This window comes from Saccharomycodes ludwigii, chromosome III (genome assembly GCF_020623625.1).
Source record: "Saccharomycodes ludwigii strain NBRC 1722 chromosome III, whole genome shotgun sequence".
NCBI lineage: Eukaryota > Fungi > Ascomycota > Saccharomycetes > Saccharomycodales > Saccharomycodaceae > Saccharomycodes > Saccharomycodes ludwigii.
In genome coordinates this window covers 1,712,041-1,736,262 of record NC_060202.1, presented here as the reverse complement: position 1 = coordinate 1,736,262, position 24,222 = coordinate 1,712,041, and the positions used below count along the sequence as shown (strand labels likewise).

At 31.1% G+C, this 24,222-nt stretch overlaps 11 protein-coding genes across 11 annotated transcripts; 7 read left to right on the top strand and 4 right to left on the bottom strand.

Moving 5' to 3' along the window:
* Positions 1-16: 16 nt before the first annotated feature.
* Positions 17-481, bottom strand: YPD1 (Ypd1p; the record flags this gene model as incomplete). Its single annotated transcript, XM_046077656.1, has 1 exon — positions 17-481. One exon carries the CDS (start codon positions 479-481, stop codon positions 17-19), a length of 465 nt encoding a protein of 154 aa, XP_045935455.1.
* A 1,667-nt stretch (positions 482-2,148) lies between these two features.
* On the top strand, positions 2,149-3,384 carry PPN2 (putative serine/threonine-protein phosphatase; the record flags this gene model as incomplete). Its single annotated transcript, XM_046077655.1, has 1 exon — positions 2,149-3,384. One exon carries the CDS (start codon positions 2,149-2,151, stop codon positions 3,382-3,384), a length of 1,236 nt encoding a protein of 411 aa, XP_045935454.1.
* Positions 3,385-3,879: 495 nt separating this feature from the next.
* RAP1 (DNA-binding transcription factor RAP1) lies at positions 3,880-6,543 on the top strand (the record flags this gene model as incomplete). Its single annotated transcript, XM_046077654.1, has 1 exon — positions 3,880-6,543. One exon carries the CDS (start codon positions 3,880-3,882, stop codon positions 6,541-6,543), a length of 2,664 nt encoding a protein of 887 aa, XP_045935453.1.
* A 268-nt stretch (positions 6,544-6,811) lies between these two features.
* GYP7 (GTPase-activating protein GYP7) lies at positions 6,812-9,136 on the bottom strand (the record flags this gene model as incomplete). The annotated part of the gene is made up of 1 exon (XM_046077653.1): positions 6,812-9,136. The coding sequence occupies one exon, from the start codon at positions 9,134-9,136 to the stop codon at positions 6,812-6,814; it is 2,325 nt and encodes a 774-aa protein (XP_045935452.1).
* Positions 9,137-9,777: 641 nt separating this feature from the next.
* IES2 (Ies2p) lies at positions 9,778-11,040 on the top strand (the record flags this gene model as incomplete). Its single annotated transcript, XM_046077652.1, has 1 exon — positions 9,778-11,040. One exon carries the CDS (start codon positions 9,778-9,780, stop codon positions 11,038-11,040), a length of 1,263 nt encoding a protein of 420 aa, XP_045935451.1.
* Positions 11,041-11,464: 424 nt separating this feature from the next.
* On the top strand, positions 11,465-14,551 carry MFG1 (Mfg1p; the record flags this gene model as incomplete). The annotated part of the gene is made up of 1 exon (XM_046077651.1): positions 11,465-14,551. One exon carries the CDS (start codon positions 11,465-11,467, stop codon positions 14,549-14,551), a length of 3,087 nt encoding a protein of 1,028 aa, XP_045935450.1.
* A 439-nt stretch (positions 14,552-14,990) lies between these two features.
* Positions 14,991-15,554, top strand: SCDLUD_003012 (uncharacterized protein; the record flags this gene model as incomplete). The annotated part of the gene is made up of 1 exon (XM_046076999.1): positions 14,991-15,554. One exon carries the CDS (start codon positions 14,991-14,993, stop codon positions 15,552-15,554), a length of 564 nt encoding a protein of 187 aa, XP_045935449.1.
* Positions 15,555-15,866: 312 nt separating this feature from the next.
* RRG9 (mitochondrial ribosome assembly protein RRG9) lies at positions 15,867-16,574 on the bottom strand (the record flags this gene model as incomplete). Its single annotated transcript, XM_046077650.1, has 1 exon — positions 15,867-16,574. The coding sequence occupies one exon, from the start codon at positions 16,572-16,574 to the stop codon at positions 15,867-15,869; it is 708 nt and encodes a 235-aa protein (XP_045935448.1).
* A 1,425-nt stretch (positions 16,575-17,999) lies between these two features.
* Positions 18,000-19,211, top strand: VID27 (Vid27p; the record flags this gene model as incomplete). The annotated part of the gene is made up of 1 exon (XM_046077649.1): positions 18,000-19,211. The coding sequence occupies one exon, from the start codon at positions 18,000-18,002 to the stop codon at positions 19,209-19,211; it is 1,212 nt and encodes a 403-aa protein (XP_045935447.1).
* A 480-nt stretch (positions 19,212-19,691) lies between these two features.
* Positions 19,692-19,856, top strand: OST4 (olichyl-diphosphooligosaccharide--protein glycotransferase OST4; the record flags this gene model as incomplete). Its single annotated transcript, XM_046081411.1, has 1 exon — positions 19,692-19,856. One exon carries the CDS (start codon positions 19,692-19,694, stop codon positions 19,854-19,856), a length of 165 nt encoding a protein of 54 aa, XP_045935446.1.
* A 365-nt stretch (positions 19,857-20,221) lies between these two features.
* On the bottom strand, positions 20,222-23,827 carry BRE4 (Bre4p; the record flags this gene model as incomplete). The annotated part of the gene is made up of 1 exon (XM_046077648.1): positions 20,222-23,827. One exon carries the CDS (start codon positions 23,825-23,827, stop codon positions 20,222-20,224), a length of 3,606 nt encoding a protein of 1,201 aa, XP_045935445.1.
* Between the last annotated feature and the right edge of the window lie 395 nt (positions 23,828-24,222).

Below are 24,222 nucleotides of genomic sequence, written 5' to 3'. Positions count from 1 at the left end.
ATGCACACTATAAAAGCTATAATTCCTCCTTATAATATTTAGATAACTCTGATCTGGCTAATTCAAATTCTATTCTGGCATTTTTTAATGCATTTTTTAATAACTTAATAAAAGCAGGGATATTATTATTATTATTGTTAGGGCCATTATCTTGTCTTATAGTATGTGACCCACCATAGTTTTTTAGATTCCCGTAGTTTTGTATACACTCACAGTACCAAGCTATTCTGGTTAGACCCAAAGCTGAACTAGAACCTTTTAGGAAATGACCCAAATTGCTAATTTCTTGCAACAAACTCCTTGTATCACTGCTGCTAGCACATTGTTGTAGTAAATCTTGTATTTGATCAAATGTTTGCTTAGCTTGTTCAATGAACTGGCGTATTAATTCTTTGGAAAAGTCTGGATCATCTTCATCCATAGATATAATTTCATTTAGGATATCCCAGTTAATAACATCATTAGGTATTATACTTGTCATCTTTTATTTTTATTTTTATTTTTATTTTTTTTGCTCTTTTCTTTCTAGAGAGAAAGCCCCTTCTGGTTATAGGAATTGTGGTAGTTTTTTTTTTTTTTTTTTTTTTTTTTTTTACTTGTCTATCGTCTATACCTTTTTCCACCAGCTTGTTAATGTATTTTTATATAGTATATTGGTAATGTAAAAGGTATTGTTTATATTTTTTAATTTTATATTTTTTTTGTCTAGTGTGCAAAATAAAAATAGAAGTTCGAGTTTATTCCTCTATGATGTAGAATATGAAAACAATTTCTTTCTTTTTCTTCTTTTTTTTCCTTCTTTCTTTTTTTTTTTTTATTGTAATCAATCATAAGCATTGGTGGTAATAATATTAAAACGTTTTTCTTTTTGTAAGAGTTGTGTAGGTTTTTCTGGGCTATTTGTGTTACATACGTATATATTTCTATCTATTAGCATACGTATATATTTCTATCTAGTAACATCTGTCCACATAAATCATGTACCGGTTATTCATTTTTTTTTTTTCGCTTTGTTGGTAAATCTGCAAATCCGCAAAATGTGAACCGAACAAAGTACAGAACCATGCGTACAAAAACATCACAACTGGTCATTTCTCATTAGAAATACGCACAATGAATAACTCTACTCGTATTAACCGAATCCATTTGAAGGGCAGAGAAGAAGGGGGGAAATAACTTTTTCACTAACCATTTTATTATTATTACTGCTATGATACATTATCTCCGGATGCATCTGAGTGTGCAATATATTACGTATTCAATGCTTGCTATATTTAATTAAAACTTGACACTGATGTGTTTAACTATACCATTTTTTTACATAAATAAACCACTCTGTACAATAGATATTTTAATAACAATATTTACAAGACAAATTCAGTTTGACAGCTCAATATATTTCTAGTAATGTAGCCACATTTTACTCCAAGCTTTACAAGCTTAATGGAAAGTTTTGGATATAAAAAAGAATATTAAAAACAAAATAACCGTCAATAAAAATATAAAGGGCAGAATAATGTACCGAGAAAGTCAATATCGGACGCTTTTAACATAGGGTTTTTAACTTTTATAAAAACTATAATTGCAGTAGTGAAACATTGGATGGTATTAATGGCATCATTTACCTAAAGGGTTACAGAGTCTTTACCGCGTTGAATGCAATTTTTTATTTTATTTTCTGTGTTGTGGATAATATTTAAAATCAATGAGACGACCAAAAAAAAAAAAGAAAAATGCTTTCCCGCTTTTACAAAATGTGCTTTTTCTTTTTTTCTTTTTTCTCTTTTTTTTTAATTCGCTCTTTACCGGATAAAATCCGGATAAAATTAACTTTTTTCTTTTTCCCTTTTCACTCATTGAAATTAACACAAAAACTATATATATATATATATAAACAATCGTAATAAATTTGAATGCACGTGTAGATGGCTAATAAAAGTATATATATATATATATATATAATGAATTATCGCTACATAAATTACATGTAGAATTAAAAAAGGTAAAAAGATTGTTTAACCATCAAGGTCATACCTATCTAAGTCTATATAAGCAACCATAAATTTCAATTTAACACAAGAAAATAATTAACAAGGAAAAGAAAAAAACTTATAGCGAAAGAGATAAAACTACATTACAAGTTTAACAATGGTTAACATTACTAATGCGAGTACAAATTATAAAAAGCCTAACGATAATGAAAATGAAGAGTCATCCTTGATGTTAGAGCACACACAATTATATTACAATACTGATGTTGCTATTGATGACACTAATATTCGCAATAAGCACTCTTATAAAACAAGGTTTTTATCAACAACACTTTTTTTCATTGCTGGAATTATTATGGTACTTTTAACTATAATGATATTATTCTCCTATGTAACCGGTGAGATTACAAATTTTATCGAAAACAAGATAGAAAATTTCCCCATAATAGATAAAAACGGGTTTATCAACAGTGATAACACCGATAATCTACTTTTCATTGGTGATGTGCATGGGGAATACAGCTACTTAATGGATTTAATAGATTCAGTAGAAAAAGATAATAATACACCCACCACATATGTTTTATTGGGTGATTTTATATCGAAGGGCCCCGAATCTACAAAAGTTGTTGATTGGATTATCGAAAATCAAGATCAGGTAAAATGTGTACTAGGAAACCACGAAATATCAGTAATCTCTGCTTTATTAAATAACAACAAAATGATTAGAAAACTAAATAAATTATTGAAAAAAAAGTTTGGTAATAATGAAAATAACAAAAAATATTTTGACAATGATGATTTAATAGAAGATGGGTTTATACCCATTAGGTTTTCTACCGGCAACAGCAGCGACTCAATTGAATATTTCATATTAGATTCTAATATAATTACCAAAAAACATAAAATATTGGCAAATAACTTGGGTTGGGATAGGTTAGGGTTTATAGCTAATCATTGCAACGTAATGCTAAAATACAATATCTCCACCAGCCATTCATTAGTTGCGGTTCATGCCGGTATTTTACCCAATGAAGTGGACAATCCTTCTATTAGAAATGCGGTGTCCATGAAGTATGTTGATAAAAATGATTGGTCTAACACTTCAAAATTCAAGTTTGATAATTCTGTACCTTGGTACAAGCTGTGGAGGAAAAATAAAGAGAGCGATACCCCAACCAGTACCATTTTATACGGTCATAATGCCAAAAAAGGTCTAAACCTAAGACCATATACTAAGGGTTTGGATTCAAGGTGTGTTAAGGGCGGAGAATTAAGTGGGTTGTTATATGAACATGAATCAAAAAATGCGATCGATGTTGATAAAAGCAAAAAGCACAAAAAAAGTGCTGATTTTCAAGAGCCTACATTGTATCAAGTTGATTGTCACTAGTTTATAATAGTTTTTTGCATTAAATTAAATATAAGTAAATATATCTAGATAGTATAAACCGTTTTATGTGGGATGTATTTAATATACCGATAGTTTTCGTTTTCGTTTTCGTTTTCGTTTTTTATTTCAATTTAATTTAATTTTAATTTGTTTTTTGATAAAATCCGGGTAAAGTTAAGGCTGCAATAAATTTTTTTTTTTTTTTTTTTTTTTTTTTTTATTATTAAAAAAGTTTAGGGAAAAAAAAAATACAATCATCTTTCAACACCTTTAACTTTTTAAAACATCCTTAGACGGTAAATAACAACGATTACTACAACGACAACAACCACGATAGACATCAGCTTCTACATAGTAAAAAAAAAAAACTTACGCCAAAAATAAACAAAAAAATAGAACCAGAATATATATATATATATAGTGACATTTTTGTATCTATTAAACCATAACGCTTAAAAACAAAAAAAATATATATAAATACCAGAGAGCAAGGAGATGTCAGACGATAAAAAGATTGGTACCATTGCAAATGATTCAGATTTTGATTCCGTTCACGACAATTCAGATGGCTACATAAGCGCACCGGAAGATATTACTAAGAATAACTCGCAAATACAACTTCATCGGAGCAATACTGATAATGCTTCGACTCCTACTCCTGATGCTACTAATATTACCCCCAATGAAACTTCCAAGCAAACAGAAAATCTCACCAACATTAATAAATCTTTATTCGCTAACATTAGCTTTTCCATTATGGAAAAAAATGTCGGTACCCTACAATATACCCAGCTAGCTAATACAATTGAGAAATACGGTGGTAAATGTTCTAAATATTCAGCTAGTGATAGTAATAATCGTGAAGACTTTGACATTATTTTGGCCGATTCTATCACTGACGCTACCTTGGATAATGTCAATGTTTTAAAACCAGCTTTCATCGAAAAGTGTATCGAGACTAATAGCATAGTCGATATGAATCTTTTTAAAGCTGAAATAGAGAGTATTGATACAGAATTACAACATGAGAGTTATAAATCTATTCCAGATTCACCTCCATCAGTTAATATTAAGAAAAGATCTATTAGTGATAGACAAAATGAAGAACGTGTGGAAGAAGAAGATAATGAAGAAGAAAATAATGAAGAAGAAGATGTGGAGGGCACAAACTATGCCGATTTAATTAATCAAGAAGATAATGGTACTGTTAATACTCATGATGTTAATAATAATAATAATAGTAATGACATTAGCAATAACCCAATTGGTACAACTGACATAACTGATTTGAATTTTTCCAAAAGAAAACACATCGAAACCAACAGTAATGTTGCAATTGATACTACTGAAAATAACGCTAATAATAAGAACAATAATGATCCCAGTGTCAATGATCTCATTGCTGGCACATCCGAAACCAATAATAACACCTCTTTTCAATCTAATATTAAAAATAATTCTGAAAACAATAGCAATATACAAAATGAAAAACCCATTACGGCCGCCCATAATAAAAGTCAAAGAGTTTATGTTGCCAATAATGCTTTAGTTGCTAGTAAAATGAACTTTACCCCTGAAGAGGATCAATTTATTTTAGATGTTGTCAGGAAAAACCCTAGAAAACGTGATACTCATAGTTTATTTCATGAAATTTCTAATTATTTGGGTGCTCATACTGGTAATTCCATTAGACACAGATTTAGAACCCAATTATCTGATAAATTAGACTGGGTATATGAGACCGATGAAAGTGGTGACTTAATCAAAGATGCAAATGGGCAATATATCAAGACTAATGTTAAACCACCCGGTTTGAAGAAAAATTATACTGCAGAGGAAGATTATAATTTATGTATTGCTATAAAGAAACAATTTTATGTTGATTTATATCAAGTCGATCCGGACACAAAAGAGCCTTTAGCAACAAATGGCACGGCCATTAGCAATAGCAATGATTCTGCGCGTAAGCAAATCACTTTAAACAAATTTCCTACCATACCGGGAACAGAACCTGATTTTAAATCTTTTAAAGTGGAAGATAGACGTGGTCCTCTATCAAGAGATTTCTTTAAGAATTTTAATCAAATATATCCTCAACATCCCCCTGTTTCTTGGAGAGATAGATATAGGAAGTTTGCTTTAAAATATGGAGTGGATAATTATATTCAATATTATGAGGAATGTCTTGAAAAAGGCGAAATACCAACTCCAATGAAGAATTTAACTAGTAGAAAGGAAAGATCTCTCAGAAAAACACAGCCTGGCAACTATGCAAGAACGGTAAAACCTATCGATAACACTTCTGCCCAAAATTTCGAACATTTATTAACACAACTAGCAAAAGAACCAGTTTTTAATCAGCAACAACATACTGGCAATAAAAATAATAATACTGATAACGATACTAGTAAACAGAACAGTAACGCTGCTACTGCTGCTGCTTTGGCTGCTGCAGCTGCCGCTATTGGCGGCCGCAATAAAAAGACCATTGAAGATCTGGCTGGTACTCACGATTCAATCATAGAGCTGATCATGAATCCACATTTTACTTCTGCAAACCAGCCTGTTTCTGTTACGACAACCGCTGCCACGGCTGTAGCTGCTAATAGTTTAGATAATATTATAGTGACTACACCTAGTGATGCATCTGATGCAGCTAACAAAGGTGATTTAAAGAAGGTTGACATTATTTTATCTTCCCAAGATATTAATGATAAAATCAAGGATATCAAGTTCCCGTCTTCAATAACTGAAGATAGGAAAATTTTTACCCCTAATTTTGAAAAATTTACCACTTCTAACCAATTTTTCGAACAACTCAAATTTTTTGTTAAAAAAACTTTAAAGCTTACGGAGCCTGAAGAAATTGTAGATGGTATGACAAAAGAATTAGCTATTAACAGCGATTTTGCCGTTGATGTATTAAAAGCAGTACATGGTGATAGAATTTTGATTTTCTTTTATTTCTTATACATGTTTTATAATGGAGAAAATCCACCTCAGAATATTAGGGGCATTTGGACTGAGGAAGATAACATTGATGTAATGTCTCAAAATCAGGCAAAATTACAAAGAGTTATTGACAAACATACAGAACCGGTTTGTATCGACAGAATAGAATTTTTAAAGGAAACTCTAGAAGATTCTGATGAAGATTAGTTCAAGTTTTTTAGTTGAACACTTTTTATTTTCTTCCTTTCTCTCTCATATATACATACATATATATATATATATATATATGTATTATTTTGTTTTTTTCAAGGAAAAATGCATATTATAAACGTGATTGGAATATGCTATAATAAAAAAAAAAAAAAAAAAAAAAGTTGTATTAAATAGATATATAAAATAAGTTAGAATAAACATCGTTTCGTTGATATCTCCTTTTATTATCATTTATCACCCCTTTATCCGCTTCCTTTATAAATTAAAAAGATTTTTTTTCCCTTTGAATAATTATTCTTTTAGACAAAAGTGTCCTCAATCTATCACTTATAATAAACTCCTTCTTAGGATCATGTAGCGATAGTTTAGTTAATTTGTCTTCGATTGGTATATTTGCCTCAGCGCCAGTGCCAGTACCAGTAGTATTTGGGTTCGCAGGGGCATCGCTTATTAAGCTATTTTGTCCATCCACAAAAGCAACGATTTTTTGAAATTTAATAAATAATAACTCAGCACGAACCATTAGATCCTCCCAATCCAAATCTTTCAAATCGTTAAAGTATTTCAAAATATCATCAAAAGATTTTAAATTATTAATAACAGGTAAACTATTTTTTTGTAGGATAGCCAACATAAAAAATAGTTGAAATTGAGAAGAATAATAGTCTGTCCAAAATATCTCCCAAATTTTCCAAATTTGCTCATCTTGGAAGTCCCTTTTAAACCAAACCAATATCATCCGAAAACAAAAAAATAAATTCGAAGAATCACATTCAGTTAAGTGCTTCATTAAATCAGGTAACATTAATTGAGTTAATTCTGCCAAAGTTAACATTTGTTCTTTGATCCCACTTTGGTCAGTTAAAAAATTTCTTTCCATTCGATCCATAAAATTAACGAATGCCCAAAAACTTAAAACCTCATCCTGTAAAATATAATATATGGGAGATAACAAATCAGTCATACCCTGACAATACCCCAAATCTGGATTATAAACGTTATAAGACATTAATATGCTTTTCAATGTATTTAAATGTGGATTAATAATAACCCAATTGGAATCATCTACTTCAGAATCCATTTCTTGATCATCAGAATTCACAAGTTTACCAGTTTCTGTATTATGTTTATATATATTTAGGTGTCTATCATTTCTCTTAACATCTTTGTCAATCTTGAAAACTTCATCTTTCCAATGTTCTTTAGTCATGTCGCTTGGAACTTGATCACCAAACCACAGATTTTTATAGGAACTAAAATATATACTCTCAAGGCTTTTCAACAACTGTTCTCTTTCATCTTTGCTTGAATCCCATGGATAAACACCCAATAAAAATAACCAGACTTGTCTTCTGACTTCATTGTTTTCACACCCACCATGGAAAATAAAATCTTTGGTTTCATGAACTGTTACATTTAACCTTCCTTGTTCATCAAACATTGATTCCCACTTCGCCAAAGTTAAAGGATGTGATCTTTCTAGGGCCACGTGTATTTCTTCATCGGTAACCATGTTATCCATGTCATTACTCAAATTTTCGTAAACGTTCCGATACTTTTCGGCTTCTTGTTTGACATTTAAAGCCCACTTAGCCAAATAAACCCTGGCACTTTCAAAATCATCAGAGGCTTGTTGTAATTGTGGCGACGATTTAAGCAAATTATTTACATATTTATCATTCAGAAATTTTTCCAGAACTGGAGAGTAACTAGATAACAAATTAGGTACGTAGCTAGGTGTGGTTAATTTAGCTGTATAATCTGCGATTTTCCCTAGAATAGTCCACTTTTGCTTATTTAAAGAGTCATATACTCCAGTGCTCTTATTTTTCGATGTGGGAGATGCGGGCTTTTTATCTAGGTTCTGAATATTTGATTTGAAATTCCTTAAATCTTCCAATGTGGGATTGACTAAATAAATATTGTTACCCCTGGCATTATTTTTTGAACTTAAAATGTCGGATGATGCATCATCTGAAGATGCATTATTAACACTTTGTAAATCACAAATTGTTGTTAAAAATTGCTTAAAATCGTCGCCACCCCAGTATAAGTCTTGATCTTTGTTGAATGGATCAAAATTTTCCATCATCATTTTTTTTTGTATCCTTTTGGTAGAAGGACAAACATCATCGTGGAAAAACAGTACTGGAATATTATCATCTATGTTTTTAGCTTTGGAGTTGATAACAATAGAACCAAACCACCAGGAACTTGGTACTCTAAATTGAATAGAGTATACAGATGAAATAAAAATTTGCCAATCTGAACATAATAGTAATTGCGAAGTATCTATACGAATTGTAGGATAGGAATTTTTGGTACTTGTACTGGTTGGTTGATACTTAGCTGCAAATTCTAAGTCTGCTTCTAATAACTGGGACAATATATTTTTCTTATTATTACTTCTGGATGATGGCGATGTTTGAAAAGCGTCTTCTCTACACCATGTAATAATGCTATTGCTATCTGGATCGGTGGATAGTTTTTTATAAACAATCAAAAACCCTGGAACATTTTCAGAGGTTCTATTTGTTGGATGAATATAAACTTTTGATTTGCAGTATAACAAAACACCGGATGACATTTTAGTGAATTTAAACGGGAGACTCTCCTTTGTGCTTCTTTCCTTTTAACTTGTATTTTCTTTCTTTCTTTCTTTTTTATTTTATTTTATTTTTTTTTTCAAGAGAACAGAGGGAAAATGATAAATATTTAATTATGCCAGGTTATTTTCCAAAATCTTTTTATGTAGTCATATATAATCATTTCAATAAAAGGGGGGAAAAAAAAGAAGGAGGCTTCAAAATGGTATATTAAAAAAGAAAAAAATATATTTATATTTATTTATATATATATATATATAGATCACGTGCATTGAAAGGTGTGGGTTTTAGACGATATAAAAAGTGATCACGTGGACGACAAGACGAGACGGTTTTTATTTGAAATAAATTTCTTGTGTTTATTTATAATTTTTATTATCGTATATTTTTTCTTTTTTTTATTACAGGCTAAAAAAGAAAACTGCCTAATCAAACAGAAGTTGAATATTTAAGCAAAGATGTTACAAATACTTGTTTTATTCTATTTATCTGCCAATTGTAAACAAGATATATGTTAAGGAAAAAAGGTTGAAAAAAGAAAACAAGAACAAAAAAAAGAAAAAAAAAAGAAAACGAAAAGGAAAAGAAGAAAAGCTTACAGAGTTAACTAAAAATATTGACGATGGTGAGGAGCAATAACACTGCCGGCAGTGGTAAATCCACTAGGCTAAGAAAAACTCAAGTAAAGAATTATGACGAGCAGCAACTCCTCAATAATGATGAAGATTATTATTTTTATGGAGATGAAACTGCTGAAAATGGAAATATAGAAGAAGAAAATATAACCTTGGATAATTTTAACTCTGGTACCCGCACTAGCACCAAGAATAAAAAAAAAAATAGAACTGCTAATTCGGGTCACAATGCTAAGTCAGGGACTCGTATTAGCTCCACTTCTGCTTATATGAATAGCGGAAGAAGAACCATACAAAAAAATTTCAAATCGGAAATACCTTCACGAGTATCTACCAGGCTAACAAATAGACAGAGGACAAATTTTGCAGAATCTGATGAAGACAATGATGATGCGGGAGAGAATAGCGATTATGACGATGAAATAGTTTCTAAACCAAACAGAACTTCCCATAGACGTTTGGTAGCTACTTTAAGCAATGAAGCTGAGGAACTAAAACTAGAAGATATGGGAATGAATAAAGAAGTACTCAGCAAGAAAAATTCTTTAAGAAGTAAAATAGTAATACCAGATGAAGAAGAGGGGGAAGAAGAAGAAGAAGATGATGATGATGCTATGATGGTAGCTAACGATGACGATGATGTTAATGGTGATGCCGATGAAGAGGAAGAAGAAGAAGAGAACGAGGAGGAGAATGAGGAAGAAGAAGAAGAAGAAAATGAAGAAGAAGAAGAAGAAGAAGAAGAAGAGAATGAGGAAGAAGAGAATGAGGAAGAAGGGAATGAGGAAGAAGAAAATGAGGAAGAAGGAAATGAAGAAGAAAATGAAGAAGAAAACGAGGAAAACGCAAATGAAGATAAAGATGATGAAGATACTGTTAACAATAGAAATTCTAACAGATTAACAGAAGAAGAAATACAATTAAGAAGAGCAGAGAACGCTCGTAAACGTAAAACTATCAATGAAAGAAAATTAGAAGAAGAAAAAAGGGATACTATAAACAAATTGTTAAAAAGAAGAGCAAACAAAAGTAGATCTAGGCAGTCTGGCAATCATAATGATTCTGATAACGATGGTGAAAATAACGATAATGACTATAATAATGGTATGAACGGAAGAATTCATAAACCGAGAAGAATATATGATAATAAGGGCATGCGTCGTATTTTTTATAAACCAAATGGTGATATATTGTATGCCTTGAATCACAATGCTTCAGGAACTGAAGCCAGTAATGACACTGTTGGGTAATATGTAACATCTTAGGAGTACTTCTGGCATATAATGATTTTTTTAAGTACCACTTAATAATACAAGGATAGTATATAAGTATAGATATATATTTAATTCAAATGCAATCTGCCTTCTGATACATGGTATATATGTTTTCGATCGTAAAGCTTTGCATATAATTTACATTAGAGAACACAAATTTGATTGGACATTAGCTAAAAAACGATTGAAGAAGCATTATTTAAAGGAGAATATAAATAAGCATAATAACTAATTAACTAAATACGAAAAAAAAAAAAAAAAAAAAGCGAGAAACCCAAAGCCCCTCCCTGACGGATTATAATAAACTATTAATCATTTGTTGCATAGTCCCTTCTCTCTCATACACTAAGCTAACTTAGAAACTCATGGCACTTACATAATCAAACAACAACACTAAGTAATGTATACAACAACAGTTAACAATGGTAATAAAAGAGTAATTAATCCAGTGGAAATGAATTCAAAGAACTCTTCAAACTCGGGGTCACCTATGTATAATAATAACTTTAATGGTAATAATAGTAATGCTAACCCATCTGCTTTTGCAAACGGTATTCATTTGACAACTTCGAACGATCCATCTCATATAGTAATGAATCAACAACAACAACCACAACCACATCAGCCATTACAGCCTCCACTACAACAGCCACTACCACAACAACCACTACCACAACAACCACTACCACAACAACCACTACCACACCAACCACTACCACAACAACCATCACAACAACCATCACGACAACAGCCACAACAGCCACGACAACAGCCACCACAACAGCCACCACAACAACCACCACGGCAACAGCCACCACAACAACCACCACGACAACAGTTACCACAACAACCATCACAACAACCACCACAACAACCATCACAACAACCACCACAACAACCACCACAACAACCACCACAACAACCACCACAATCCCAACAGAAGAGAAACCACACTACCAATGATACTCACAACAACAAAATCTCTGTTCCACCTTATCCAATGAGAAAATATCTGGCAAATATGGCTGTATTGAGAGTTCATGAAATAATTAATATGTTTTTATTGGTTGGTGAAATACCTCACAGATATAGTATACAACATTGGAATAAATTTGTTTCCGAAAGCTTTACACCTCACGGTATAGTTAAGTATTCTATGAAAAACAACGGATTGGATATTAGAAAATTTGAACTAACTGTTCCATTATTTCCAAAATTTTTGCATGACTGGTTTAACTCAGGAATTGTACGTTTTGAAATAGTTCCTCAACAATTACGATCTCAGGTTTTAAGTAATGGTACCGTTTTTTTTGAATGTCCTTGCTGTACCTTCACTAGATATTACGTGGATGGCAGTTATGTTACTAGGTTTTACCAATTAAAGGGCATTTTTGATCCTTGGTTGAAAATTGAATGGCTAGATTTTTATGCCCATAGTTTTGTACCTGGTATCGAATGGAGTAGTATAGAAAGAGTTTTGAGCAATGAAAATATAAGCAGAGAAATTTTTAAAGATTTTTTCATACCACCCGTTGCGAATAATATTGACAACAATACCAACAATGCAAATAAGAAAGATTTTAAACAAGGCAATAATAACACTGAAACTGTTGATATTAACAGTATTTCTACCATCAACGATAATGCTACCACTGCAACTGCTAACTTCAAACAAAAAGATAATAAAGATGATAACAATGACGAAGTCAGCACCAGTAGTGCAACAACGACCACGACCACGACCACTACTACTAATGATAATATACATACCAATTATAATAAACAGCCGGGAACCAATAGAAAATTTCCCGAAAGTACCAACTACGACCTGAACAACGCACTGCCTCCTGCGTTTAACGTTATTTCTAAATTACGTTCTCAGTTTTATATATTTAATAGTATTAGTAATTTTGGATTTAGTGAAAGTTTTATGAGAATATTGCAAGTGAGTGATGTTATGCAATATTTAAAAAGTTTAATGCTATACCAACGTGTAAATCATTTAGACAGCCCAATTGAAGCAATGGCTCAATTAGTTGCAGGACTAAAACAACAACAACAGGTTATGCAGCAAAGAATGGCACAACAACAACGACCACCACCACCACCACCACAACAACAACAGCAGCAACAGCAGCAACAGCAGCAACAGCAGCAACAACAACAACAACAACAACAACAACAACAACAGCAACAGCAACAGCAACAGCAACAACAACAGCAACAACAACAACAACAACAACAACAACAACAACAACAACAACAACAGCAACAACAACAACAGCAACAACAACAACAACAGCACCACCACCACCACCAACAACAACAGCAACACCAACAGCACCACCACCAACACCAACACCAACAACAACAATACCAACAGCACCAACAACAACAAAGTCATCATCATCAGCAGCCTCCACAACACCACCAACAACAACAACAATACCAACAGCACCAACAACAACAAAACCAACAATACCTACATCAGCAACCATTTTTACCAACATCTGTTGCTTCTTCTTCACCATCATCTTCATTTTTTTCTTCAGCGAATACAGAACAGAATGCGAAAAAGCAAGCACAGCCAGCAGGAAAGGACCAATTACAGTATAATACTAATAATATTAATAATAATACTAAAAACACTATGCGTATTAGTGGCAATGCACCCCAACAGCCATCAAATCCTTCTGGGCTTGCAAAAAATCAATACATACCTTCTACCGGACCACCTCCGCCTCTAAACCAGCATTACCCCATACTACAACAATCTGGATCACCTCCACCTCCACCTCCATCCCAAAATCAGCATTATCATGTATTGCAACAATCTGGACTACCTCCGCCACCTTCACAATATGTTGATTCTTCTCACATAATTAATAACAATACTATTGCTACTAATGGTAATAAAAGGACTACCAACAACAATTCTAATAATTCTACAAACATAAATATGCAAATGAATATGGGTCAACCGCAATTTTCTACGCCAAACATGGGAATGATGAATAGCAGCGGTAATAATAATAGCAACGATAATATCAATAGCTTTGTTAAGAATAAGAGTAATAGTAATAAAAGTCAGAACGATAAAATCGTCAATGATAGCAATAAGATAAATAATACTAATATTAACGCTAACATCACTCCTAGTGTTAATAATAAATTGAAGAAACAACATGACCTTTTACTTCAACAACAAGGACAACAACAACATGACCTTTTACTTCAGCAACAAGGACAACAACAACAGCACCTTTTACTTCAGCAACAAGGACAACAACAAAAACAGTCTAAAAGAAGAAGACAAAGTGATTTAAGTCCTAGAAGTCAAAATGTTAATGTTCCTACTGCTAACTCCAATCATATTAGTAATATAAATCTTAATGTTACTAATAATGAGCTTAATAACAATTTTGACATGGATAACTATGATAATAACAATGAGGACTTTGGTGGAGTTAAGAAACCAAAACGCTGAATAAAAAAGGTTTAAAATGATGCATATTTAATTTACATATTTATAATTATGTCTTTTTTTTTCCATTATGCTTTGCAATATGCATATTTTTAAATTTGTATAATATTAGAAATCCATTTCATTTTTTTTTTTTTTTTTTTTTTTCATATATACGCGGTACAATTAACTCTAAAAAAAAAAAAAAAAAAAAAGTGAATTTACGTTGTATTTAGCCAACGACACATTAAATTTTTACACAAATGTAAATATAAAACAGTTAACAACAAAATATAATATTTGTGATCATAATAAGAATAACACAACCTTGAAAAAACTTTTTTTTTTTTTTTTTTATAACAAAAGGATAGAAATGAGAGCCGACGTTACCAATATGCCTATACACTGGCCCGTAAATATTCGTCACAATGATACTAACCACTATGCAAGCTTATACTATAGCATGAGATATTTGATGAAATTAAGTAAATGGTCTAGTGTTTCAATGGCAGTGGTATATGTTTTTCTAAGAGATGTTATATTGCCCAATTATGAACAACTATTGGATCAAAGAATACAGTTAAAATTTCACACAATTCAAGTATTACGCAAGTTTATAATACGTGCAAAATTATTGCTATGCTCATCATCAACGAATATATACTCAGTTTATGATAATGATTCAAAATATATTGATGTAGGTGTTCAGACAACATCTTTGACAAATTCATCTATTTCTTCTAGAGATTACTATTATGATAGAGATAATTTCGTCCCCAGTACTAACGAAAATGATATACTACCTTTGAAAATATTGACAGATGGTATAGATAGATTACAAAAATTTAATCAAAGGGCGGCCTCACTAAATACTGATGACCTAAAATTACAAATAGCAAATTTTAATGATAATCTAGAATATAAATTAAAAATGCAAAACAATAAAAATGACGATGAAATTGATAAGCTATTTACGGAAATCATAAAAAACATCAGGTCCCTCAAAGGATGGGCAATTAATACATGATTCTAACAAGAGAGAGAAAAAAAAAAGGAGGGAAACACTTATACTATTTACTGTTTATTTATACTTCTAGTGATATAATATTTACATGTATGTAGCATTTTATTAAAAAGATATATGCATTATATGACATACAAGCTTAATATATACAAGACAGTATGAAAGGTAAAAAAAAAAAAAAAAAAAAAAAAAAAAAAAAGAGAGAGAAATAAAATAAATTAATAAACGTATTGAAACATCTTCCACACTATTGTTCTTATAATCCCTTTATAATCTTATCTTCTATTGAGGCATTTTACTTTTGAAAGTATACGCTTATGTCAAATTTCCATTATTGTTATTTTTTAATAACATTAACTTTCTTTGTGCCACGGTTAGCTTCCTTGACGGTGTTTTCAACGATAATGAACCATTCTTAGAACGCTTATTGTTAATATTGTCGGTGGAAGTTGTTGTTGCAATAGATTCTCCATTTGATATTATAATTTTTCTTTTTGGGGGATTGACCGTAAACCCATTTTTCAGTAGATTTTGTCCTCGCCTTATCCACCTATCCTCTACGTCAGTTCTCTCCTCTTCCGTTCTAGGGTTCCATTTCGATTTCAAAATTCTTCTAATTGCATCAGGACTTACTTTAAACTGGTTTGCCAAAGTGGTTGCGTCCAAATCAGGCATTGTTTGTTTTAATAATCTTATACTATTCATAGTATCTCTATTAAGCTTTTTAGGTGGATTCCACTGCTTGAATTTTTTCTTCAAAGCAATTTTTTGGGATAGCCAAAGCGGCACTTCCTTATTAGTTGGAATGGTATTAGGAATGCTCTTTTCCTCTTTTTCTACAAATTTTTCCACTTTCTTTTCATTTATTAATGCTATTAATTTTTTGGCTGATGATGAATGTCTGTGTGAAACTAAATTGAATGCAGTCGCTCTACTCGTTTTTATTGTTGTTGACACAGCTGCTAATATTTTTACCTTTGGGGATTGAAAAGAGAAAAACAAATGTGACCATTTTTTAATCATAATATTATTAAGAAGATATTATTGAGCTTACTTACAGGTGCATACAACCACATAAATATATCCATATGTATATTAAAAATATCTTATTTATCTAATATATATATATATATATATATATAATATATTTTTTTTCTTTTTTTCTTTTTTATATTTGGATGTCATTTTTTTTTATTATTTTTATTAATTTCATTTAATGTCCGAATTAGATAGAACCCGAAGGCTTTTGTATTGATACACTTTGTAAAGAATATTAAAATGCACCCGTAACTTATTTTAGAAATAAGTTGATAGCAATAAAAGTAACAGCAGCTTAGCTGAGATCACAATGCACAGCCACAATTCCCTTCGCCCCCTTCTAACTAAAAGTTTTGGCTTGGTGTTATCCGACCAAATCCATTTAAGGAAAGGAGGCAAATAAAGAAAAGCAGAAAATCACATGTTATAAGTACAGATATCTTGCCAATCATCTCATAATGCACAAGTAAGAGAGTCTTTTATCCATTGTTATTCTTATAATAATATATAAAAGTATTTTCTTTCTACCTATAGTATATATATATATAAAGTGAAGAAAGTCATAATGATAGCAGCGTTAACCGAAGGTAGATTTATCCTCTTTAAAAACAACAATTCAGCTTTTGAAGTTTTGTCAAAATCTTCAAAGTTAACAGTTAATGATTCTAAATCATCCAAACAGTTGATAATTACCGATAATTTTGATTCACAACTGAAGTGGTTGTTTCTTTTAGAAAATTTGAGATTTACTGTCAATAGTGATTTGAAAATTATTGAAATTGTTGAAGGATCTAGAAATAATGAAAAAAACTATCAATATATAGCCGCTCCTCTCACTGATGCTGGATCATTTGATAACATTATAAATATCTTATTGAAAACTGGAGTGGAAATTGTAACCGTTAACGTTGATGAGGAAGAGGAAGATGAAGAAGAAGAGGAAGAGGGAGCGGGAGAGGGAGAAGAAAAGGAAGAAAAAGAAAATGACAAAGCAGTTATTGATTTAGCAAAAAATTTAAACAATGTTTCGATATCTGAAGAATTGATTTTTTTTTTAGATGATGTTTTGATTAGTATATATGATGAAACTTCAAAGAAAAAAAAATTACAAGCAGCAAGAGGTTCTGTCAAACTTTTGAAAACTAAATATGATTATTGGATAAAAATTTTTGATAAAAAAAAGAACTTATTGTCAGTGTTGATTTTGCATCTAATATTGAACCAGTGTTTATTGGATCCGAATTAGAATTCCATTTTAATTATAATTTCGGATCTACCAGTACAATTCATTATGTTGTCAAATTTAATGATCCTTTAGACTTTAAAAGGTTTCAAAATTCAGTAGCTAGCTTCGATAAGGAAAATAATGAAAAGGAAACTCATAACACTGATACAGAAACTAAAACAGACATGCAAATCAAAAATAAAGAATTGTTTATTGCCCTTGATACATCCGATGATGATGCTGATGATGATGAAGAAGAAGACAATGATGATGAAGAAAAGGAAGAAGAAAAAGAAGAAACAGCTAATCAATCTTTTTCAGAAGATATGGGAAAAAATAAAATTATTAGGAATTTCTATGAACCTCATAGCAAAACAGATTCACTAACTGTTGGATTTAAATTAGACAGATCTTACGTTGTACACAGATCCAACATTTCCATTTTGAAAAATAATGAGGAAGATAACGAATTAGAATATGTTACGACAATAAGCAATATTTCTGATATAAAGGATAAAAAGCATTTTACACCTTATAAACCAATGTTATATATGGAAGATAGGGCCATGCTTTTCCAAAATCCCTCTGACCAGACGGCTATTTATAAAATGGATATAGAAAGAGGTACTATTGTTGAGAAATGGTCCATGGGAAACAAAGCTCTGACCAGTTTTGGTCCAGCTAAAAAATATGATCAATTAACCAACGAACAAAGCTTTCTTGGTGTATCGAAAAAATCTTTATTTCAAGTGGATCCACGTATCAATTCAAATAATAAAATTGTTTTAGATGCTACATTTGATTATAAGACGAATCCTAAATTCACATCGTTAACTACGTCACAAGAAGGTTATGTTAGCGTTGGGTCTACAGATGGATCAATCAGATTATACGACAAATTGGGTATAAGAGCCAAGACCCTAATTCCTGGATTTGGTGATGAAATTAAACATTCTGTTATTTCAAATGATGGTCGTTGGTTGTTAGCTACGTGTACGGATCATTTGATTTTATACGATCTAAAAATATATGAGGGCAAAGAAACTACTGACTTATTGGCGTTTTCCAAGTCAAACTCTAATCCAAAATATTATTATTTGAAATTACCAGAAACAATTAAGACACAAATTAGAAGTTCCGGGGAATCAAATATTATATTTTCAAGGGGATACTTTAATTATGGTCGTTATGCAAAAGAAGATACTGTCGTTACATCAACTGGCAAGTTTATTATTTTCTGGAAATTACGAAACATTTGCAAAGGTATAAAAGAGCCTGTTTTATTGAAGAAATATGATTTCGATGTTATAGAAGATAATTTTGTTTATGGCTCCAATAATCAAGTTGTTGTTGCCTTTGATAAAGGTGTATCTATGGCCACTTCGAGAAAGGTTTAATTTTAGTCCAATATTCAAATAGTGCATTCTTGTGTGTAATTTTACATAATTTATATAATATTTTTTAAGTATGATTTATCTCTATAAAAAGATTTTACAAAATATCCCGATAATCAAATGTTTTGTACTCGGACTTTGGATGTAATTCTCTGTCTAAGCCGTTTTTTTTTTTTTTTTTTTTTTTTTTTTGTTTTTTGTTTTGAAAATTGATTTTTATTGGTAATTTATTTTTCATTTCTATATCTATAAAAACAAAAAAAAAAAGATATCGTGTTCACACAAAGTTTCAAAACATTTTATTACAAAAAAGGGTTTTTTATTTTTATTTTTATTTTTATTTTTTTTTTTTTTTTTAACATTCATGATCAGAAAAAGATAAAGTTATTCTAAGAGATATAACGTCCATCAATATAAACTATAGGATATCCTTTGATTCATATTAATATATATATATATATATACATAGAGAGAGAAAAGAATATGATTACAGATAACCAATTAAATGCTATGGCTATAATATTCGGTATTAGTATGTTTGTTTTAATCGTACTATATGGAGCAATTCAACTGAATACGACTCCAGACAAACAAGAACCAAATGAAAAAGAAGAGTATTTTGCCGAGAAAGACGAATTGCTGGAATAAAGCCATTTCAACCTTTAGTTAAAAAAAACTGTGTTTGCAATAAATTTTTGGATAAAAATACAACATCCTGTTTCGAATAAAGTTACAAAGAAAAAGTCATGCTAAATTATATATTATTTCTTTCTACGAGACGGATACAATTTATATATACTAAATAAATAAATAAATATATATATATATATATAAATTTCAGTTCTTTTAATTGGAAAATTTTATACATTATTGAAATTATCAAATATGATACAATCAATTTTTAAGTTGTGTTTTTTTCAGAAAGGAAAACAAACATTAAAATACTCAAGATTGATAGTAGAGTATAACAAAGAAAAAAGAAAAAAAAAAAAAAAAAAAAAAAAAAGTTTCATTCACCATGTTTTCTCTTCTCCTAAAAGTTCTTTAGATAAGTGAATTAGTTTTTGTAAACCAACAGTAATATCAGTGAATGCGCTAGCAAATGCTAAACTATGAACTTCACGCCAATGCGACTTTTCATAATCATCTAGATCTGCATTATTTTCACTAGTTCGACTTATACTTTTCTTGTTATCATCATTAGTCATTTGGTGCAGCTGTTCAAACTTGGACAAAAAGTCATACAACTTTTTTCTTGCCAAGATAGGGTCAGGTAAAAATGGAGGGAGCTTATTCTTTGATCTGAAACAATTAGATAACATGTAAAACACAAAAATAACCGATGACACACTATCCCTACGCAAGGACAATAAAGCTCTAGTACTATGTGCATCAGAATCCAATTCCCAAATACGGAAATATTTCCCCGATAACCTGGCTTGGATTATTTTTTCAGTTAAAAATTCGCAGGTTTGAATGATTTCTTTATAAGTTTCACCATTGAATTTGTGTAAATAATAAGGCTCGATATCAGCCTTTGTCAGTAAGTCTTTGATAGCCATAATACTTTGTGATAACCTGATTTCCCGGATATTTGAAAGTCTCAAAGTTAATTCGGTTGGTTCATCGTCAATATCACGATATAAATACCTGTCAGTGACTGATTGATATGATTGGCTAACGTGTGATAATAATGAAGAAACAGCTAACCTCAATTCTGTTCTGGCTGAAAAAGACCCCAACATCCATGTAACCGGAATTGATAAAATACAACATAAAAATAAAGATAGTCCAGTGACCCAAGTACATTTCCAAATATATGCGGTATCTGGTTTGAAAGTATTACTACTAATGGGTTCCAAAGATATGACGGTAAAGGCAAACAATGCGGTAAAGCTTGATTTTGTATTCCCATAAACAAAAAAATTGTGAGCATATACAACACATAAAATAGAACCAAATGTAACAATAACATATGGACTGCTAAAATGTCTGGCTTGGTTAGCACACCATCCCCAAAATATCCCGATCAAGCAACACATCGATCTTCTAAACAAACTTGGCCAGGTGCCCGAATTTCTATCATCGGCAAGAATACAAAAAAGTATGGCACCAGTCCAACATTGGAAAGATTGATACCATCTATAAGATTGAAGTAACCATCCTGGAATGCAAATAAAAGTCACAATTGTGGAAATCTTTAAGGCCCATTTCATTTCCACACCAAATAAAACACAAGTTAATCCCCAAAGCTTGTATCTAAACCGATTAGTAGTCGTATGGAAATTAAAGTCGGTATGATCTATAGCTCTTGTATGTTTGTCATAAACTAACTTGTTATTTCCCCCCTTTGTGGTTTCCCCCTTCGTATCTTCCCCCTTCGTATCTTCCCACACTTTGTGTTTTGATGTATAAATGTTATAAATCTGTTCGAAAGCATCATCCACATCTTGTTTTGTTTGATAATAATCTAAAACATTGCCTGCCCCCTGATCAACAAAACATCTTTTAGGCAATCTATTCAAAGCTCTTTTTAACGGATATTTTGGCAATAATATTCTTGTAAAACATTCAGACTCTAATAGGTCCTCCAATGTCTCATTTGTAATTACTAAATATTTAGCGGATTGACGTAAATACCTCAAAAATAGAAATATTTTTATACTATTTGTATCGGATAAAAGTTCTCTACAAAAAAAATCAGTTTTGGTATATTCTCTGTAGGCAGAATCAATATTGTAAATTGCCCGTTTGATATCATTAGTTAAACAGATACATTCCTGTTTTTTATTTTTTTGTTTTTTGTTAAGTAAAAGAGTTTTATTTAATTCCAAACTTTTACTCATGGCGGTAATTAATCGGAAAATAGGCTTTTGGAAATGCTTTTTTAACACGGAAATATATACATCCGACGGAGTAGGTGCCATACTTGAATTAAATTTAGGCAAAGGAGTGGGATTGCCTGATGTAGAAATAATACTCTGGTCATCATCGCTTGTAAAAGTAGTGTTGTCAGAATTAATATTATTATTATTTTCATTGTTGTTTCTACCATTTTTTTCTAATTCTTGAAATTTTTCTTGAGATGAAACTGTCTTTTTTAATTCTTTTAGGTCGATTGTGTTAAAAATCAGAGAATTGTCTAGAGGTATGCATCTTAAGGGCGAAATGCAATTGGTCAACCCATTTCTCAATTTTCTTAAATAATCTTCCCTAAATCTATTGAATTTTAATTGATTGGAAAACTCTCTAAAACTTTCAGTTAATGTTATATTCATGCAGTCAATAACTTTCCTTTTCAAATTTTCCAAAGTGTCCAAATCATTGCAGCAGTTAGGGTCAATGATAGCTGTCAAAAAATTATCAAGATCCTGGAAAGTTTGGTTAAAGGCATCGATTAATGGGGCCCCACCTAATTCAGGCAAAATACAGATGGAAATTAGTAGGCATAATATCATACCAAAAAGATATGCAATACCAAAATCCCACATATTTTTCCAAGGCATATAGTGATAGTAATAACCTTTGGAGTTTGGAATCATTGCTGCTTGTTCTTCAAGAGCATGACCATGGAAATTCAAAATATGAGAACAAGAGGTGAAAATTAAAACGATGGTAAATGAGATAGTAATATATAATAGCCTTGGGTATTTTGTTCTGAAAAAAGTGGCCACTGTAACCCCCAAAAATAAACTAGTAAATAAAACACCACCCTGGTGATCAACGATGGTTTTTGAACAAGTGGAAACAAACCAAGCTAAACTACCCCACCCTAATCCTAAAACAGAACCCAGTATAGACCATAAGGTCATTTCTAGTTGAATACCAATGGTTCTTGCTGGATGATGAACCAAAACGGAGAAAACAAGGAAAAATCTATAAGATCCACCAATCCATTTGCCACATTTGGGAATAACACACAAAACCATGGCTATGAAAAAAGCCATGAAATACTTTATAATACATCTATAATGATTTAAAAAATTTCTATACTCGATTTGGAAAAAATTTAAAATGGAGTTGTTCCAAAATCCAAAATAGCCAAACAAACCCGAATTTTTCTTATTGCCGTTAAGTTCATTATTGCTAGTGTAACTGTGAGATCTCCTGGGCAACTTTAAGTGTTTTGAAAAAATTGGGTCAAAAAACCCATTTCTTAATTCTTCCAACCCATAATCATCGATATAGTCTATTGGTGTATCACCGACTAATTTGTCTAGTTTTATTTGGGAAAAAGAAGTTCTAGAATGAAACGGGCTAATATTGTTACTCTTACTTCCAGTATCATGTAATTGTCTTTGGAAGGGGGTGAGTGGAGTGAGTTTCAGAAAATTATTAGGAGGAACGGAGGATGATGGTGGTATTTGATGAGAGTGAGAAGGTAGGTTAGTGGAAGACTCAGATTGTTTTCCAATACCAGATAATTTTAAAAATGATTGTTGAGTGTATGAGCCGGTTAAAATATTATTTTCTATATTTGAGGAACTAGGTCGAGTTGTGTGAGCATTGCTGTTACTATTGAGAGTATTTTCTTTAAAAGTCAAAGATGTGATGTTAATATTGCTATTGTTTTTAATAGCAGTTTTCTTATTGGTGGAATTAGCTATGGGTCCATCCATTATAGAAGTAGGCATATCTTTTGTCGAAAGTTTTTTTTTTTTTTTTTTTGTTTTTTTTTTTCTTTCTTCCTTCTTTCTTTTTTCCCCTTAATTTTATTATTTTATTATTTTATATCAATTAAAAAAGGTGTTTTATGAGGTTGAAATATCAAAAAAAATCAATAATTTTTTTTTTCCCCATTCTTTTTCTTCTTGGAAACATCAACAGAAGTACAATAACTTTGAATAAGATTTAAATTTGGTCTTAGTATTTATAATCTTTGTAGGATATATAAGTTTTATTATTTTTGTCGGCGATTTGTTTAATCATCGCATGATTTTATCGAAAGTCGCTATCTTAATCAATAGCGTAAAAAAAGAAATGCGTGTTTTTTTTTTTTTTTTTCTTTTTATTC